Below are 17,350 nucleotides of genomic sequence, written 5' to 3' on the forward strand. Positions count from 1 at the left end.
CCGGCCTGGCCCGGCCCCTGCTGCTACCTCTGAGGGGATATTGAGTGCACGGCCGGGGAGTCTCGTGTCTGCCCACCTCCAGCTCCTGGATAGGGCTCCGCTTCAGCTGTTCACTCTGAAACTTAACGCTGGCCAGAGAGGTTTGGACGACCGGTGCTCACCGGGCAGGCAGGATGTGGGGGGACGGGGAGGTGCCCGCACGTGCTGACAGGGACACGGCTCAGCCTGGGGTCCCCTCCTCCCGCACGGCCCCGTTATCGGGACGACAGCATCATGACAAACTCTGCGGGTGAGCGAGGAGCACAGCGTTAGGTGGAGGCAGGGCCGAGGGACCCTGCCATGCGCGGCCACCATGGCCCCATCCCTTGTCACACCCAGCGCCGCCCCCTCAAGCTATTAGGCCAGGGAGCTCTGGGGCCACAAGGGGTCCCTTCCTCACCGTCAAAGTCCACGCGGCCGTCCCCATTGAGGTCCACGTCCTGCAGGATCTCATCCACCTCCTGCGCCTTGAGCTGCTCCCCGAGGAGCGCGGCAATGGCCTCCCGCATCTCTGAGCTGCTGATCTCCCCATCCCCGTTCACGTCGAACTGCCGGTGCCGGCACGTCGGGAGGGCAAGCGCTCTCCCCACCACTCCGTGCCCTCACCTACCCACCACCATCCTCTCCCTGCGGCCGTGCTCATCCTCATGGCACCTGTCATGGTCATGGTCCTCCATGGTGTCCCCATAGTTCTTCTCCCCTCCATGCCTGTGGTCACCCCCTGGACACGGCGCCCCTGTGACCACGACCACCACCGTGGCCATGGTCACCCTCACGGTCCTGGTCTCCCCAGAGATGGTTCCCTCATGACCACGGTCACCCTCATGGTCATGGTTTCCCGATGATCATGGTCCCTTCATGGACCTCCAGTGGTTCCCGCCCCCTCAATGCGCACGGTCGCCCCCTCAACGTGCTTCCCCCGTGACCACGCTCCTCTCTGTTCCCCTGCTGACGTGCAGCTTTAGCCGTCCCTGGCTGCACTCCGCTCGCCCGGCCACGGCGCTCCGGCATCCCGGCTCCGGTCCCGCGGCGCCGGTACCTCGCGGAAGGCGATCCTGAGCTCCCGCACGCCCACCATGTGCGCCGTCTCCTCCCGCAGCTTCGGGCCCATCATCTGCACGAAGTCCTCGAAGTCCACGCGGCCGCCCACTGCACGCAGGACACGCAGGGGCTCAGCGCCGCCCCGGGCTGCTGCCATGCCCCCCGGCCCCGCGCTGCCCCCCGCAGCCCCACGGCCCGCCCGAGGCTGTGTCCCTGCGCCCCCGTGGCCCGCGGTGCCATGTCCCCACGGCCCTGCCGCCATCCTCGCGCCCCACGGGAGCCGGCCCTCCACTCACTGCGCATCTTGATGTGCTGCGAGATCTCGATGAGCTCCATCTCGGTGGGCATGTAGCCCAGCGTGCGCATGCAGGCGCCCAGGTCCTTGTAGCTGATGAAGCCGTCCTGGTCCGTGTCGAACTCCTTGAAGGCGTCCAGCAGCTCTGCGCAGCCGCCACGCGCGCGGGGACCTCCGTGACCGCCTGGCCACCGCCGCAGGCACCTCCCCACGGCACGCGCGGCCCTGGCTCGGTGCCCCACGGCGCGTGGGGTGCCCCCGTCCCCGCGCACGCCCGGACTCACCGTCCAGCTCCTCCGGGGACAGCTCCCGCTCCTGAGCGTGGTGCGAGGGCAGCGTGAGACCCCGACCCCCCGTCCCCGCCCCCGCCAGCAAAGAGCAGTGTCACCTTCCTTAAGCGTGCACCAAAATTAACTCCCGCAGGAGGGATTAGAGGGATTGGAGGCAAAGCCCTGCCCGGCCCCGCTGTGCCCACGGCCGCACGCCTGCACCCGCGGCCCCGCGTCGGCCCATCGCCACGGGCTTGGTATGCCCCCAACCTGCACCCACTGACACCCCCCGAACTGGAGACCGGAGTGTCCCCTTCCTTCCCTGGCTCCCCTCTGCCCCCTGCACCCAGGGACTGGAGCGCCCCCATCCCACGTCCCCATCCCTCACTGCGCATCCCCATCCCTACGCGGTGCCCCGTGTCCCTCCGCACACAGGGCCTGGAGCTCCCCCTTCCCTCCCTAGTGCCCCGTCTCCTGCAGCGCCCGGGAACCAAACTGTCCCCATCCTTCCCGGGGTCCCCCATCTCCCTGATACCTGGGGACCAGAGCACCCCCATCCCTCCCCAGTGACCCCGTCTCCCCAGACCCAGGGCCCAGCATGTCCCCGAGCCCCTCCTCGCTCGCAGGACGCCTGGGCCCCGTGCCCCACACCTTGCCGAAGACGGTGTTGAGGAAGGGCGAATACGCCTTGGCGGCGGCGGCGTGCGGATCCCCGTGGCCCTTCTTGCCGCTCTTGCGCCCGTGGCCGCCGTGCCGTGACTCGGAGCCGGGGCTCTTGGAGCCGGCGGCGCCGCTCTCCTCAGCGGCTCGGGGGCTCTTCTCGCCCGCCTTGCCCTTGCCCAAGGCCCCCGTGGCCTTGGGGACCCCCTTGTCGGCCGGGCCGTGGGTGCGCGGCATGGGGCCGGCGCCGGGCGGGCACGGAGCGGGGCGCGGGCCGGAGGGAGGCAGCAGGGAAATCCTCTTAGCGGCCCCCGCCTCGGCCCCACGTGGGGCAAAGCCAATTAGCGGGGCTTAGCAGCACGGCCATCCCCGTGGCCACGTCGGTGGAGACCCCACGGCCCCTGCGGGGCGCTGCAGCCGGCGCGGGCACCCGTGTTGCTCCAGCTGCTCGTCCGGCCCTTCCAACGCTGGCCCCATGGCGCCCGGCCGCCGTGGCCGCCCCTCGCATTGGGGACTGCTTCGGCCTCAGCAGCCACCTCCAACCCTTCCTCTGCCTCCTCCTCGGCTCCAGCGCCAGCGCCCGCGTGCCCATGTGGCACACGGGTCGCCCTGGCGCGTCTGCAGTGCACGGCGCTCACCCATGTGTCACCAGGCACCCTCACCATGTGTCACCAGCCATCCTCAACATGTGCCACCATCCATCCTTACCCGTGTGCCACCAGCCATCCTAACACACGTGTCATCAGCCATCCTCACCATGTGCCACCATCCATCCTTACCACATACCACTATCCATCCTCACCATGTGCCACCAGCCATCCTTACCCGTGTGCCACCAACCATCCTCAACATGTGCCACCAGCCATCCTTACCCGTGCGCCACCAGCCATCCTCACTTGCGTGTCACCAGCCATCCTCACCATGTGCCACCATTTGCCCTCACCATATGCCACCATACTTCCTCACCGTGTGCCACCATCCATCCTTACCCGTGTGCCAGCAGCCATCCTAACCCACGTGTCATCAGCCATCCTCGCCACGTGCCACCATTCATCCTCACCCAGGTGGCACCAGCCACCCTCACCATGCGCCACCAGCCATCCTCACCTGGGTGTCACCAGCCATTCTCACTCACGTCACCAGCCATCCTCACCATGTGCCACCACACATCCTCATCTATGTGTCGCCAGCCATCCCCGCAATGTGTCACTGGCCATACTCACCCATGTGTCACCAGCCATAGTGGCACCACGTGCCACCATTCATCCTCACTCACATGCCACCAGCCATCCTCACCATGTGCCACCCATGGTCCCCAACAAGGTGCCACCCGTAGTCCCTGTGCCAGCCACAAGGGCTCCGCCACGAGCCCCGCGTGTTCCCGCGCCCCCGTGTCCCGCTGCCCCCACGCAGCTTTGGCGTCGCCTCGGTGTCCCCCACGTCCCCACGGCCCCCGTTGTCCTCGGTGTCCCCCACGGCCCCCGTTGTGCTCGGTGTCCCCGGGCCGCGCAGGGCTCCGCAGGGCTCATGTCCCGCCCTGTCCCCGGTGCCCCCATAACCCCGGGTCCCCACTCGTGTCCCCAGCGCCCCGCTGTGTCCCCGTGACCCCGCGGCCCGCAGCGCGCAGGCGCGGGGCGCAGCGCGCAGGCGCGGGCCGAGCCGGCCCCGCTCACTTCCTGCCCGGCCGCAGCGGCACCGGCACCGGCCCCGGCACCGGCACCGGCCCCGCAGCGGCGCCGCCCGCCCCGTCCCGCCCCGTCCCGCCCGCTCCGCCGGTGAGTGCGGGCCCGGCGCGGCCGCGGCCCCCGCTCCCCGCAGCGGGGCCTCCCCGCGTCCGCCCGGGCCCCCCGCGCGCGAGCCCCGTCCCCGTGGGGCGGCCCCGGAGCCTCCCGGGGGGCAGCCCGGGCGCCTCTCGCCGTGTCCCCCGGCGCCAGCCGGGCTGCCCCGCGCCCTGCAGCGCCCCCGGGTCCCTGTCCCGGGCCCCTGCCCCGTCCCCAGGTCTCTGCCACATCCCCAGGTCCCTGCAGTGTCCCCGGATCCCTGTCCCTGGTCCCTGCTCTGCCCCTGGGTCCCTGCTGTGTCCCCCAGTCCCTGCAGTGTCCCCAGGTCCCTGTCCTGGCTCCCTGCAGTGTCCCGAGCTCCCTACAATGTCCTTGGGTCCCTGCTGTGTCCCCAAATCCTGTCCCTGTGGCCCTGCCACCGGCTCCCTGCCCTCTTCCCCAGTCCCTGCCCACGGGTCCCTGCTGTGTCCCCCAGTCCCTGCTGTGTCCCCAAATCCTGGCCCTGCCACTGGGTCCCTGCCCTGTCCCTGCTCCCCTCCCTGTCCCCAAGTCCCAGCCCCTGTGTCCCTGCCGTGCCCCCCCTCCCTGCCCTGTCCCCCACTTATTGCCCTGTCCCCAGGTCCCTGCCCCGTCCCCCGGGGCTGCCCGGAGCGGTTTGTTTGCGCAGCCGGGTGCAGCGCGGGCACCCACGCAGCTTCCCGCTCGCGCGGGCAGCGGGGCCGGGACCGAGCGGTGCCGCGCGGGGCCGGGGCCGCCCGCGGGTGCCTGACAGCCGCGCCGGGGTGCGCCCCAGCCATGTCGTTCCGCAAGGTGGTGCGGCAGAGCAAGTTCCGGCACGTCTTCGGGCAGCCCGTGAAGACGGAGCAGTGCTACGATGACATCCGCGTGTCCCGCGTCACCTGGGACAGCACCTTCTGCGCCGTCAACCCGGCCTTCGTGGCCATCATCGTGGAGGCCAGCGGCGGCGGCGCCTTCCTCGTGCTGCCCCTGCAGAAGGTACCGGCGCGGAGAGCGGCGCCGCTCGCGACGCCCCGCGCGCCGGGCCCGGCCTCCACGCGTCCCTCTGTCCCCAGACGGGGCGCATCGACAAGTCGTACCCCACGGTGTGCGGGCACACCGGCCCCGTCCTCGACATCGACTGGTGCCCCCACAACGACCACGTCATCGCCAGCGGCTCTGAGGACTGCACTGTCATGGTGAGGGGCTCGCCGGGGGGCTCGGGGGCTCGGGGCCCCCCGCTGCGCCCGCACCCACCACCCGCCGCGCGCCCGCAGGTCTGGCAGATCCCTGAGAACGGGCTCAGCCAGCCCCTGACGGAGCCCGCCGTGGTGCTGGAAGGGCACTCGAAGCGCGTGGGCATCGTCACGTGGCACCCCACGGCCCGCAACGTGCTGCTCAGCGCAGGTACCGCGGGCGGCGGGAGGCGGCGCGGGCGCCCGCCGGGGCCCGCCGTGCCCACGCCGCTGCGCTCCGGCAGGCTGCGACAACGCGGTGCTCATCTGGAACGTGGGCACGGCCGAGGAGCTGTACCGCCTCGACGCGCTGCACCCCGACCTCATCTACAGCGTCAGCTGGAGCCGTGACGGCGCCCGCTTCTGCACCGCCTGCAAGGACAAGGCCGTGCGCGTCATCGACCCCCGCCGCGGCACCGTGGTGGCGGTGAGCGCCCCGCGCCAGCCTGCGCGGCCCCGCGCCCGGCGGCCGTGCTGCTGCGCGCCCGGGGCGCGCTCCTGCCTCGGCACTGCCCGTGTGCCCAGGGCGCCATCCTGCTGTGTCCCCAGGGTGCCATCCTGCCGTGTCCCTGCCCGTGTCCCCCGGGTGCCATCCTGCTGTGTCCCCAGGGTGCCATCCTGCCGTGTCCCTGCCCGTATCCCCCGGGTGCCATCCTGCTGTGTCCCCAGGGTGCCATCCTGCCGTGTCCCTGCCCGTGTCCCCGGGTGCCATCTTGCCATGTCCCTACCCTAGTCCCCTGGGTGCCATCCTGCTGTGTCCCCAGGGTGCCATCCTGCCATGTCCCTACCCTAGTCCCCTGGGTGCCATCCTGCTGTGTCCTTGCCCATGTCCCCAGGGTGCCATCCTGCTGTGTCCCTACCCTAGTCCCCAGGGTGCCATCCTGCCGTGTCCATGCCCATGTCCCCAGGGCGCCATCCTGCCTCGTCCCCAGGGTGCCATCCTGCCGTGTCCCTGCCCGTGTGCCCAGGGTGCCATCCTGCCATGTCAATGCTCGTGTCCCCAGGGTGCCATCATGCCTTGTCCCTGTCCCCAGGGTGCCATCTGCTGTGTCCCTATGTCTGTCCATGTCCCCAGGGTGCCATCCTGCCATGTCCCTACCCTAGTCCCCTGGGTGCCATCCTGCTGTGTCCATGCTCGTGTCCCCAGGGTGTCATCATGCCTTGTCCCTGTCCCCAGGGTGCCCTCCTGCCTCGGCGCTGCCCGTGTCCCCATGGGTATGACCTTGCCCTGCCCCTGCCCCCAGGGTGCCACCCTGCCTTGGCATTGCCCGTGTCCCCAGGGTGACCATTCCAACCCATGGCCCCAAGGGCAGTCCCATGGGGTGTCCCTGGGCCCTCCTCGCCCGCGCCGCGTCCCCGGGGCGCCCTGCGGGCCCCTGGGCTGCCTGCCGAGCCGCTGTGCCGCGCGCAGGAGAAGGAGCGGGCGCACGAGGGCGCGCGGCCCATGCGGGCCATCTTCCTGGCCGACGGCAAGATCTTCACGACGGGCTTCAGCCGCATGAGCGAGCGGCAGCTGGCGCTCTGGGACCCGGTGAGCGCGGGGGCGGGACCTGAGGTGGGCGGGGCTTGGAAGGGGGCGGGGCCTCTTGCCCTTGCGGCCTCTGGTTGGCCGAGTGCCTCGGGGTGGGGTCTCAGGGAGGTGTGGCCTATGTGGGAGATGCCTCGTGATTGGAGCTTCATGGTGGAGTGTGTGGGTGTGTCCCTGTGGGCGGGGCTTCGGCAGGAGGCGGAGCCTGTGCCGCTGACGCCCCGCCCTGCAGGAGAACCTGGAGGAGCCCATGGGGCTGCAGGAGCTGGACTCGAGCAACGGGGCGCTGCTGCCCTTCTACGACCCCGACACCAGCGTGGTCTACGTGTGCGGCAAGGTGGGCCCCGCGCAGCTGCCGCGCGCCCGGGCCGGCGCCGCCACCACCGCTGCCGCGCGCGCCGCTCACGGCCCTGCCGCCCCGCAGGGCGACTCGAGCATCCGCTACTTCGAGATCACCGAGGAGCCGCCTTACATCCACTTCCTCAACACGTTCACCAGCAAGGAGCCGCAGCGCGGCATGGGCTGGATGCCCAAGCGCGGCCTCGACGTCAACAAGTGCGAGATCGCCAGGTGAGTGCGGCGCGGCTGCGCCGCCCGGGCACGGGCGCTGCGGCCCCCGCCGACGCCTCCCCGACGCCCCGGCAGGTTCTACAAGCTGCACGAGCGCAAGTGCGAGCCCATCATCATGACGGTGCCAAGGAAGGTGAGCGGGGAGCGCCGGGCGATGCCAGGGAGCGATGGGGGGCACGCGGTGCCGGCGGCCGCTGACGGCGGCCGCGGGGCGCAGTCGGACCTCTTCCAGGACGACCTGTACCCGGACACGGCGGGCCCCGAGGCGGCCCTGGAGGCGGAGGAGTGGGTGGCGGGGCAGACGGCGGGGCCGGTGCTGCTCTCGCTGCGGCAGGCCTACGTGCCCAGCAAGCAGCGGGAGCTCAAGGTGAGCCGCAGGAGCGCGCCGCCCACCGCGCCGCCCGCCCGCCCCGCTGCAGCACCCGCCCCGGCTGCCACCGGCACGGTATGTGGGGCTGGAGCGCGCGGGGGGCGGGGCTGAGCGGGGGGCGGGGCTGCAGTGGGGTGGGGTCAGTGGGCGGTGCTATGGCTGGGTGGGAGGGGCACCAGAGTGGGTGGGGTTAGGATGGCAGGTGGGTGGGGCCCTGTAAGGGGTGTGGGGGTGTGGGCGGGGCTATGGTGGGTGGGAGGGGCTGGGTGGGAGTGGGTGGGGTTAGGATGGCAGGTGGGTGGGGTCCTGTAGGGGGTGTGGGGGTGTGGGCGGGGCTATGGTGGGTGGGAGGGGCTCTGTGGGGTGATGATCGCAGGTGGGCGGGGACCTGTAGATTGGGTGGGTGGGTGGGCAGGGCTATGGTGGGTGGGGCTCTCTAGGGCGTGGTGGTGCATGGGTGGGCCTATAGCGGCGGGTGGGCGGGGCCCGGCAGGGCGGGGCCGCGGTGGTGGGCGGGGCCCCGTGCCCCACCCGCCACGCCCGCCCTGTCCCCGGTGCGAGCGGCGTCCCCGGTGTCCCCGCGGGCGCAGGCGGCGGGCGGGCGCCTGGACGAGGTGCTGCAGGAGGTGGCCGCCCTGCGCCTGCTCGTGACCGAGCAGGGCCAGCGCATCTCCCGCCTCGAGGAGCAGCTGAGCCGCCTCGAGAACGGGCACGTCTAGGGCTGTGCCCCGCGGCCCCCCGCGCCGCCGCCGCCCCCCGCCCTGCCCGGGGGCTCCTCCTCGCTGCTGGGACCCTTCCGTTTCGTACGGCCGACCAAGCCCCCCGGCCCCTCTCCCCGTGGCAGCTCCCCCTTCACCCCCATTGCCTTATGGGGCGCTGCCCCGGGCTGCGTCCTGCAAATTGTGGACCATTCCCTGCCCCCAAGCCAGTCCCTCGGGACAGGGGGGACGTTCTAGGATCAAACGCTATATTCCCTGCACCCTGTCCCCGCCATGTCCCGGGGGGGCTCTGGGGTCTTCCCCCTGCTCCTATGGGGCAGGGTATCATCTGCCCCATGCCTATGGGACCATATTCCTCACCATGTTCCTCAGGGGGTTGGGGGGGTCCTTGCCCTCCCCCCAGCTCATCCTCCCTTTCTCCCACATCGCGCAGGGTCGAGATCTATATTTTCACTCCAAATAAAGGTCTTTGTAAGAACGGCCGTTGCTGCGTAGCGGGGCTGTGGGCGGCTGTGAGGCACCGCGCGGCACAGCCTGCTGCCCATGGGGCCAGCCTGGGGCACCTGCGCGGGTCCCCGTCCTGCAGCGGGACCCCCCTGGGGAGGACGGTTCCCCCCGCGCCAACGGGGACAGGAAGGCGCCCAAGCGCCCGCGCTCGCCCCGGCAGGAAGCGCGCGGGCAGCCAGGAAGGCGCTGGGGGGCCGGTGCCCAGGGCTGGAGCGGGGACGCAACGTGCTGCACTGCCCACGCCGGCACGGTGACGCTGCCCCACGACCGGCGTCGCGGCGCTGCCCACAGCGGTGCCGCCGCTTCCCCGGGCCCCCGCGCGCGTTTCGGGTGGGCGGGCAGCGCCCCCCCCCACTGCGCCCCATACATCCGCTGCGAGTTGGGCCGGAAACGCCGCGCACGCAGCAGCAGCAGCGGCAGCTCCTGTGGCACCACCACTCGTTCCGGCAGCTCCGGCCATGGTGAGCACCCCGGGGTGCGGGCGGACCCTGGGACCAGGAGCTCTCTGCCAAAGGGACTATGTGTGGGGTGGGAGCAGCAGCCCCTGTCCCCTAAGGAGCCCCTCGGGCAGGGAGCAGCATCTTATGGCTGCTCCAAACTCAGCACCCCCCTGCTCCGAGCAACACTCAGGAAGGAGCTATTGCGGGTAGCGGGGGGCTGTGCTGCTGCTATAGGGTGTGCAGGGCTGTTGCGGGGATGCTATGGGGCTGTGCAAGTTTCAAGGCCTTTGCTATGGGGACCTGATGCAGGTGCTGGGGGATGGGGGGGACGTGCAGGTGGGCTCTGTGGGGACAGGCAGAGCCCCATGAGCGGAGCAGGGGCTCTGGCAGGGCCGGGATGGGGGGATGCAGGGGTGGGAGCTCCTAGGGCGCAAGGCAAATGGGGGCAGCCATGCGGGATGCTGCAGCAGCTGTGGGGCTGAGCGCTGGGGCTTTGCAAGAGGGGGAATTCCATGGGCCTGGGGCTTGCAGCAAGTTTGGTGATGTGCAGACGTATTGCGGGACTGTGCAAAGCTGTGGGGTTGGCATGGGGATATGGGGCTGCATGGAGCCATGGAGCTGCGTGGAGCTGTGGGGCTGCGCAGGGATGTGGGGCTGCACGGAGCTGTGGAGCTGTGTGGGGACATGGGGCTGCACGGAGCTGTGGAGATGTGTGGGGACATCGGGCTGCGCAGGGACGTGGGGCTGCACGGAGCTGTGGGGCTGCGCGAGGCTATGGGGCTGCGCGGGGGCGGCACCCAGCGTCTCTGCCCCGCGCCTGCAGGTGCTGCCGCCGACCGCAGCTTCCCGTCACGCGGGGCCGGCGGGGGCACCTGCGGGCGCGCGACGTGGAGGCGGGAGGGCCCCCGCATGGCGCCGCGTCCCCTCCGCCCCTCCGGCCTCTCCCCCGGCGCGGGGAGCCTGATCCGCGGCCGCTCTCCCGCAGGCTGCGGCGCGGCGGGGGCCGGCGCTGGCGCTGCTGGCGCTGCCGGCGCTGGCGGCCGCCTCGGAGCCGGCGCCCGGCGGCAGCGACCGCGTCGTGGGGGCCCTGCTGGGCGTCCTGCTGTGCCTGGCCCTGGGGCTGGCCCTGGCCTGGCACCACCTGTGCCGCCTCTCGGCCGGGCGCTACCACCCGCGCCCGCTGGGCCGCCGAGCGCTGGCGCTGCTGCGGGGCCGCCTGCGGGGCCGCGGGGCGCGCGGCCTGCGCGACGACGGCGACGAGGACGCGGCCCCCCGGCACGACGACGAGGAGCTGATGCCGTGGCCCCCGGGCGGGCACGGGCAGCACGAGGAGGCCGAGGAAGAGGAGAAGGAGCAGGAGCACGAGGGAGAGGACGACGACGAGGAGGAGACCACGGTGGTCCTGGGCACGGAGGCAGACGATGCGTCGGGCGGGGAGCCCACGGAGCTGGACGGGAGCCCCCCGTGCGTGGGGCAGGTGGCGGGCGGCAGCGCCGAGGCCCTGCTCAGCGACCTGCACGCCTTCTCGGGGACCGCCGCCTGGGGGGACCCGCGGCCCCACGTCACGGCCCTCTGAGCCCCCGCGGACACCCTGTCCCGAGGGTCCCCCTAACCCGAGGGACACGCTACCCCCAGGGACACCCCGCCCGGGGTCCCCCTGCCCTGGGGACACCCTGCCCCACGGGACTGCTGCCTGCAGGGGTCCCTGCCCACAGGGACCCGCCGCCCCCGGCCGCGTCCCCCAGCCCAGACCCCGCCGCACCCCCTACCCCGGGGGGCTCCAGCACCCGCCCCCCTGCCCCGATGGGGTCTCCCCATTGGCTGCACGGGTGCAGCGACCGACCAATAAAAGCGGATTTGCCCCCTCCGCCCCCAGCGTGGCCCGCGCAGACCGCTGTGGGCTCCCGGGGGTGGGGCTTAATGGAAGGGGCGTGGCTTGATGTGAATGGGCGTGGCTTAGGGCGGAGCATGCAAATGTCGCCCGGGCCCCGCCCCCCGGCACCCTCAGACGGAGCCACCCGCGACTGATCAAAGTCCTTTAATTGGCACCGATGCGGCAGCGGGGTCGGGACCCCCCAGCCCGCGCCCCTCGCCCCGCAGCGGGGCCCGGAACCGTGGCGGGAAGCTGCATCCCCCCCGTCCCGAAAAAGACATGATTGGCAGCAGCAGCAAGAGCAGAGCGCGTTGCGGCCCCCAGGGACACCTCCTGCCCCTGCACCCCATACCAGCGCAAGCTGCAACGCGGGCGCCCGCCATGGGGCCGAGCAGGTGGCACCACACCGTGTGGCTGGATGCCAGCTCGGAGCTCCCCTCCTTTGTGTGGGCCACACGCCCTCCCCACCCTGTGCCCCTACCTGGGCACCCGCCCCCGGCCCCCCTTCTGCTTCTTGCCGCCGGCCGCTGTCCTGATGGGCAGTGGGGCCGAGCCCTCGGGCAGGGGCGGTGGGCTGGGCGCCAGCTCCATGGGCTCTGCCGCGGCGCCCGCCTTGAAGGCCTCGAAGGGCGAGAACTTCACGGGGCTGCGGAGGGGGGGACAGGAGGGTGAGCAGCTCCCACCCGCCCCAGAGATGGATCCGAGGGGCCACCCCCGAGCCCCGGGGCACCCGGCCCCAGCCCTGGCTTGAGTCGCCCAGGTGCTGACCACCACATCCTGGAGCCCTGCACACGCCCAGCGCCCTCATGCAGCGGGAGCCTGGCCCACCCGCCCCACGTTGCAAGGCCCCCTTGTGCCCCCGTGCCTGCCCCCATGCCCACAGGGCCCCGTGGTACCTGACAGGAGTACGGGGGCTGCTGTTGAGGCGCCGCGGAGAGCGCACCTTGGGCTGGAAGGAGAAGCCCTCCTTGATGCTCTCCAGCACCGAGGGGGCCACGTAGGTGAAGCCCTGGGGAGGATGGGACACCCGGGCATCAGGGAGGGTGCTGAGGCCCCCGTTGGCTGCCCCTTGGCCACCATGGCCTCACCAGGAAGGCCTGGTTGGCGCTCTCGCTGATGGCCGCGTCGTCGGGGCTGTCCACGGGTGTCTGGCGGGTGAAGCGCGTGTCGAACTGGCTCACATCCTCCTCCGACTGCTGCAGGGTGCCGGGCCGTGGGTGCTGGCACAGGCTCTGGTGCCGCGGGACCCACACCCTTCCCGGCCCCGGACACCTCGTCCCCACCGCCCGGGAGCCCCGGAGCCTCGAGCCCGTGCTGTCCCCAGACGCCCCGGCCGTACCAGGCAGGGCTTGAACGGGGGGTCAAGCTTGCGGGCCAGCAGGTCGTCCCAGTTGATGTGGCGGAAGAAGGGCTGCTTCTGCGCGTGTTGGGGACATGGCGGGTCAGGTTGGGCACCCCGCTGCCCGCCCCGACCCGCCATGCACACACCTGCACGTCGGCCGCGTCGCCCGGGCCCCCTCCGACCCGCTGGCTGGGGTTTCGCTTGAGGAACTGGGAGGAAAGGGGTGGTTAGGGGCACGGAGCAGGACCCTGCGGCTGCCAACAGGCCCGGGGGTGGCACCTGCCTTCTTGAGCAGGTCCCGCGCGTCGGGGGTCAGGTAGGGCGGCAGCACCAGTTTGCCCTTGAGGATTTTGTCGATGGTTTTCTTGCGGTTCTCGGCTGTGAAGGGGGGCTGCGAGAGACAGGAGATGACGAGGAAGAGACGGGGCGGGCACCACGGGGCGGGCGTCAGGCCAGAAGCCAGTCTGAAGCCAAGGACTCGCCTCCCCACACCACGGCCGCTGGGGACCTGTCACCCTGCCCCGGGCAATTCCTGCCCTCCTTCCCAGGCACCATGGCCCCCACAGGTCCCCTCCGGGCAACTCCTGCCCCCCTGCCCTGGCACAGCTGCTGCCGCGGGCCCCTGTGCTCGTCGGGGACACGCTGGAGGTAACAAGTCCGACTTGCCGATCCTGTGAGCATGTCGTACATCAGGGCGCCCAGGCTCCACCAGTCCACTGCCCGGTTGTGTCCGCTGCGGACCAGGATCTCTGGGGCCCTGCCGGGGAGGGCACAGGGGGGATCCTGAGCCTCTCTGGCAGGGCAGAGCCCGCAGCACGGCCCTCCCGCAGCACGGGACATCCCACAGGGCTGCGCCACGGCTCACATGTACTCGATGGTGCCACAGAAGGTGTGTGTGACGGCCCCGTCATGGATCGACTCCTTGCACAGCCCGAAGTCGGTCAGCTTGATGTGGCCTGCGAGAAGCCACGGAGCAATGAGAGCCGGCCCCAGAGCTGCCGGCGGGCCCTGGCCACGGGGGTACCCACCTTGGCTGTTGAGCATGATGTTCTCGGGCTTGAGGTCTCGGTAGATGATGCCGTTGGAGTGCAGGTGGCCCAGCGCCAACGTGATCTCGCTAAGGTAGAAACTGTGGCACAGGCCATGAGCGGTGCCTGGGGGACACCAGGACGGGCAGCCCCTGCCCTCACGAACACCGGCATCCCAGCACCCTTCTCCATCCCCTTGTCCACACCAGCAGCACAGCTCGCCCCTGCCTCAGCTTCCCCTCCAATTCCAGGAGCAAGCAGCTATACGAGTCACCCCTGCTGCCACGTGGGGCAGCCAGGGTGCCCGTGGGGCACAGAGCCAGCCTTACCAGGCAGTGTCCTCTAGAAAGATGCCCTCCCGCTCGAGCTGCATGAAGAGTTCCCCACCTACAAAACACAGCAGAGACGGGACTCGTGAGCCGTCCCTGGAGCACCATATGCCCAAGTGCTGCCGCCAGGCACCGCGGGGCCCTGCCCGCTCCGCGGGGCTGCCGTGAAGCGGCTCCCGGCTGGCACCAACCACCCCTTGGCGCCGTGGAGGAGGCGCCAGGCGAGGGCTGTGCTGCCTGGGTGCCCGTACCGCTGAGGCACTCCAGGATGAGATAGAGCTTGCCGCCTGTCTGGAAGGCGTACATGAGGTCAACGATGAAGGGGTGCTTGATGGCCTCCAGGATGTTCCTCTCGGCCCGCGTGTGCGCTGTGTCCTTGGCGTTGCAGGCGATCTTTGCCTGCAGGGATCGGGGACGCGGTGAGCGGGGGCACCCCAGGCAGCACGAGGGCGTCAGGGGCCTGTTACCTTCTTCAAGACCTTCATGGCAAAGATCTTGCCCGTGTTGGTGCCCTGCACTTTGCGGACCTGGAATACCTGCAACGATGGTTGAGGGAGCTGGAGCCACAGCCAGGGCAGTGATACCCGCCCCAAGTAGCCTCTAACTACAGAAAGACGGAATGGCTGAGGTTGGGAAGGACCTTTAAAGAACATCTAGACCAATTCGCCTACCCCAGTGGGGTCACCTAGAGCACGTTGCCCAGGTCTGTGTCCAGATGGCCTCAGAATATCTCCAAGGGGGAAGGCTGCAGAACCTCCCCGAACAACAGGACCCAGTGCTCAGTCCAACTCATACGAAACAAGTTTTTCCTCATGTTTAGGGGGAGCTTCCCATGTTTTAGTCTGTGCCTACTGCCTTTCATCCTATTGTTTCCTAGACGCACGACCCTGAGCTTTCATTTATTCAGCTTCATGAGGTACCTTCCCCTCTGCCCATCTCTCTAACCTCTCCAGGAGGGCAGCACAGCCTTCGGGTGCAACAGCCACTCCTCCCAGCTTTGCACCACCAGCAAACTTGCTGACAGTGCCTGCTGTCCCTCCATGCAGGTCACTGATGAACGGGCTGAAGCAGACCGGACCTGGCAGTCCCCTGGGGCTGAACCAGACTGGACCCCTGGGGGACACCGGTGGCTTCAGGACTCCAGCGAGACTGCACCACTAACCACGACCCTCCGATCCCTGCGTTTCAGCCGCTTCTCCATCCTCCATGCTGTCCGCTCATCTAACCCACACGTGCTGGGCTTGCCGATGTGGTGTTACGGGAGACAGCATCCAAAGCCTTGCTGAAGCCACAGAGCTTCTCAGGTTGGTTACCTGCCGCTTACACCCTATGGAGGGCTACTAGTCCTAGCTGGAGCCCTGGACCCTTCCTGCAGCTGGGAGATGAGGTCTGCAAAGGGGACGTCCCCCCTCACAGAGGGGTCTCAGTCCCCTTCACCCCCTCAAGCTGCATCACGCGATGGGGAACCCTGTCCACGCTGTGTGACCCTCTTGTCCCCCCCGCCTGCCCCCCACCTTGCCGTAGCCGCCCTTGCCCAGGACGCGGAGCAGCTCGAAGCAGTGCGGACCGATGTGCTCGGGGCCGTTGTTGACGCTGCTCTCCGAGATCTCAATCTCCTCGTAGTGCCCCACGGGCCTGGCAAGGGGCGAAACAGGGCTGAACAGCGCCAGCCCCACGCCGGGCAGGCAGCGGCCGCCACGCTGGCCCCCGGATCCCCACACTTACTCCAGGCCGTTCCCTCGCGGCTCCAACTCCATATCCTGGGGAAGGAGGGGGCGGTGAGCAGCGCCCCACGGCGCTCGGGAAGGGCGCCCACGGCCGCGAGGCGCCGCGGCGGGGCGGGTGCCAGCGCGCTCGCGTGCCGGCTCGGTCGCATTGTTTGGGGCTGAGCCACAACCCCGCGCAGTGGGTGCCTCCCTCTGCGCGGCTGGCAGAGGGGAGCCCTGCCGTGACCCGGCTGTCCTGCTGGCCCCACACCCGAGCACGGCTGCGCCCTGGGCCCCAACAGCCCCGGCCTCTTGCCACTGTCGCCCTGCTGTCCCCAGCTCCCCCATCCCCATCTCGTTCCTATCCCTACTCCCTGCCATTCCCCTCATCCCCATCCTCATCCTCCCTGTCTTCAGATGGTCCCTCTCCCATCTTGCCCACAGCAAGTCCCTGTTCTCATGCCACTGTCCCCATTAGACCCCAATTCCTCTCATCACTTGCCCCCCCCCCATCCTATCCTCCCCAGACAGTCCATGTCCCCATCCCTCTCACCCTAGCGGGTCTCTGTCCCCCTCCCCCAGCAGGTCCCAGTCCATCCGCCCTCACCCAATCCGTGTACCTGTCCCACGGTTCCCAGCAGGTCCCAGTCCCCCTGCTCCCAGCTATTCCACATCCCTGTCCCAAAGTCTCCAGCAAGACTTATCCTGTCCCCAGCTGGTCCATGCCCAGGTCCGCAGCTGACCATAGTCCTCCTTATCCCCCATATCCCGAGCAGGTCACTAAGCACCTGTCCCCTGTCTGCCAGTCCACAATCCTGTCCCCCATACCCCCAGCTGGCCCATGTCCCCATTCCCTTCCTCCAAGTGGGTCCATGTCCCCTTCCTCTTCACCTCCAGCTGGTCCCCGTCCCCACTTCCCCCAGCTGATCCGTGCCCCTGACCCCTGTCCCCAAGCAGTCCGTGTCCCCTTCCTCCTCACCACCAGCACATTCCTGACCCCAACCACAGTCCACAGCTGGTTCAAGTCCTCATCCCTTCACCTCCAGACGGACACTGTCCCCATGCCACCAGCCAGCCTGTGTCCCCGTCCTCCCACCAGCCAGTCCTTGTCCCTGACCCCTGTCCCCAACCGGTCCGTGTCCCCAGGTGCAGCCCGCGCGGTGCTACCACCCCCAGCCGGTTCCCGCCCGTATCCCCGTTCCAGTCGGTGCCACCCCCGGGGTCCCCGCGGCGCCGGTGCCCCCGCTCACGGCTCCCAGCTCGGGCTCGTCCCCGTCGCTGCCCTCCTCGGTCTCCAGGTCGATGTCGAACACGCCGGCCATGACGCCGCCGCAGCGGCACCCGCGGCGGGCCCGGCCCGGCCCGGCCCGCCCGCCGCGTCACCGCCGCGTCACGGCCGCGCCGCGCGCGCGCCCCGCGTCACCGGGGACACCCGCGGCATCCCCGCGCGGGACGCGGAGCCCGGGGACACCGCTCTGGGTCCGCGTCCCCAGCCCGCCCTGCTGCCCCAGGCCTTTCCCCACTCCTGGATGCGATGGAGACTCTTGGGACAACCTGGCCCAGGGCTCAGTCCCCGTCACGGGAAGCGACTGTTTCCTCCTGTTCAGACAGAGCTTCCCGT

The 17,350-nt window shown here is 70.3% G+C and overlaps 4 protein-coding genes across 4 annotated transcripts; 2 read left to right on the forward strand and 2 right to left on the reverse strand.

Annotated features, from left to right (window-relative positions):
* Nucleotides 1-254: 254 nt before the first annotated feature.
* CABP4 (calcium binding protein 4) lies at nt 255-2,541 on the reverse strand. The gene is made up of 6 exons (XM_088534312.1): nt 2,296-2,541; nt 1,660-1,690; nt 1,377-1,520; nt 1,079-1,188; nt 440-587; nt 255-283 (listed from the first exon to the last, which is right to left on the reverse strand). Exons 1-6 carry the CDS (start codon nt 2,539-2,541, stop codon nt 255-257), a joined length of 708 nt encoding a protein of 235 aa, XP_088390438.1.
* A 2,327-nt stretch (nt 2,542-4,868) lies between these two features.
* Nucleotides 4,869-8,504, forward strand: CORO1B (coronin 1B). The gene is made up of 10 exons (XM_088534313.1): nt 4,869-5,081; nt 5,159-5,281; nt 5,360-5,489; nt 5,563-5,744; nt 6,729-6,848; nt 7,078-7,182; nt 7,270-7,415; nt 7,491-7,548; nt 7,633-7,869; nt 8,376-8,504. The coding sequence occupies exons 1-10, from the start codon at nt 4,881-4,883 to the stop codon at nt 8,502-8,504; spliced, it is 1,431 nt and encodes a 476-aa protein (XP_088390439.1). The 5' UTR covers nt 4,869-4,880.
* A 1,923-nt stretch (nt 8,505-10,427) lies between these two features.
* On the forward strand, nt 10,428-11,031 carry PTPRCAP (protein tyrosine phosphatase receptor type C associated protein; the record flags this gene model as incomplete). Its single annotated transcript, XM_088534269.1, has 1 exon — nt 10,428-11,031. A coding segment is annotated over one exon (600 nt), but the record flags the coding sequence as incomplete, so codon positions are not given.
* Nucleotides 11,032-11,801: 770 nt separating this feature from the next.
* Nucleotides 11,802-17,096, reverse strand: RPS6KB2 (ribosomal protein S6 kinase B2). The gene is made up of 15 exons (XM_088534148.1): nt 16,980-17,096; nt 15,749-15,783; nt 15,538-15,658; nt 14,491-14,559; nt 14,275-14,422; nt 14,024-14,081; nt 13,695-13,795; nt 13,532-13,622; nt 13,333-13,423; nt 12,950-13,057; nt 12,813-12,875; nt 12,664-12,741; nt 12,413-12,520; nt 12,221-12,333; nt 11,802-11,970 (listed from the first exon to the last, which is right to left on the reverse strand). Exons 1-15 carry the CDS (start codon nt 17,049-17,051, stop codon nt 11,802-11,804), a joined length of 1,425 nt encoding a protein of 474 aa, XP_088390274.1. The 5' UTR covers nt 17,052-17,096.
* Nucleotides 17,097-17,350: the final 254 nt, after the last annotated feature.

The sequence above is a fragment of the Tinamus guttatus genome, unplaced genomic scaffold (genome assembly GCF_059628265.1).
Source record: "Tinamus guttatus ecotype Peru unplaced genomic scaffold, ASM5962826v1 Tinamus_guttatus_pri_ptg000546l, whole genome shotgun sequence".
Classification (NCBI taxonomy): Eukaryota; Metazoa; Chordata; class Aves; order Tinamiformes; family Tinamidae; genus Tinamus; species Tinamus guttatus.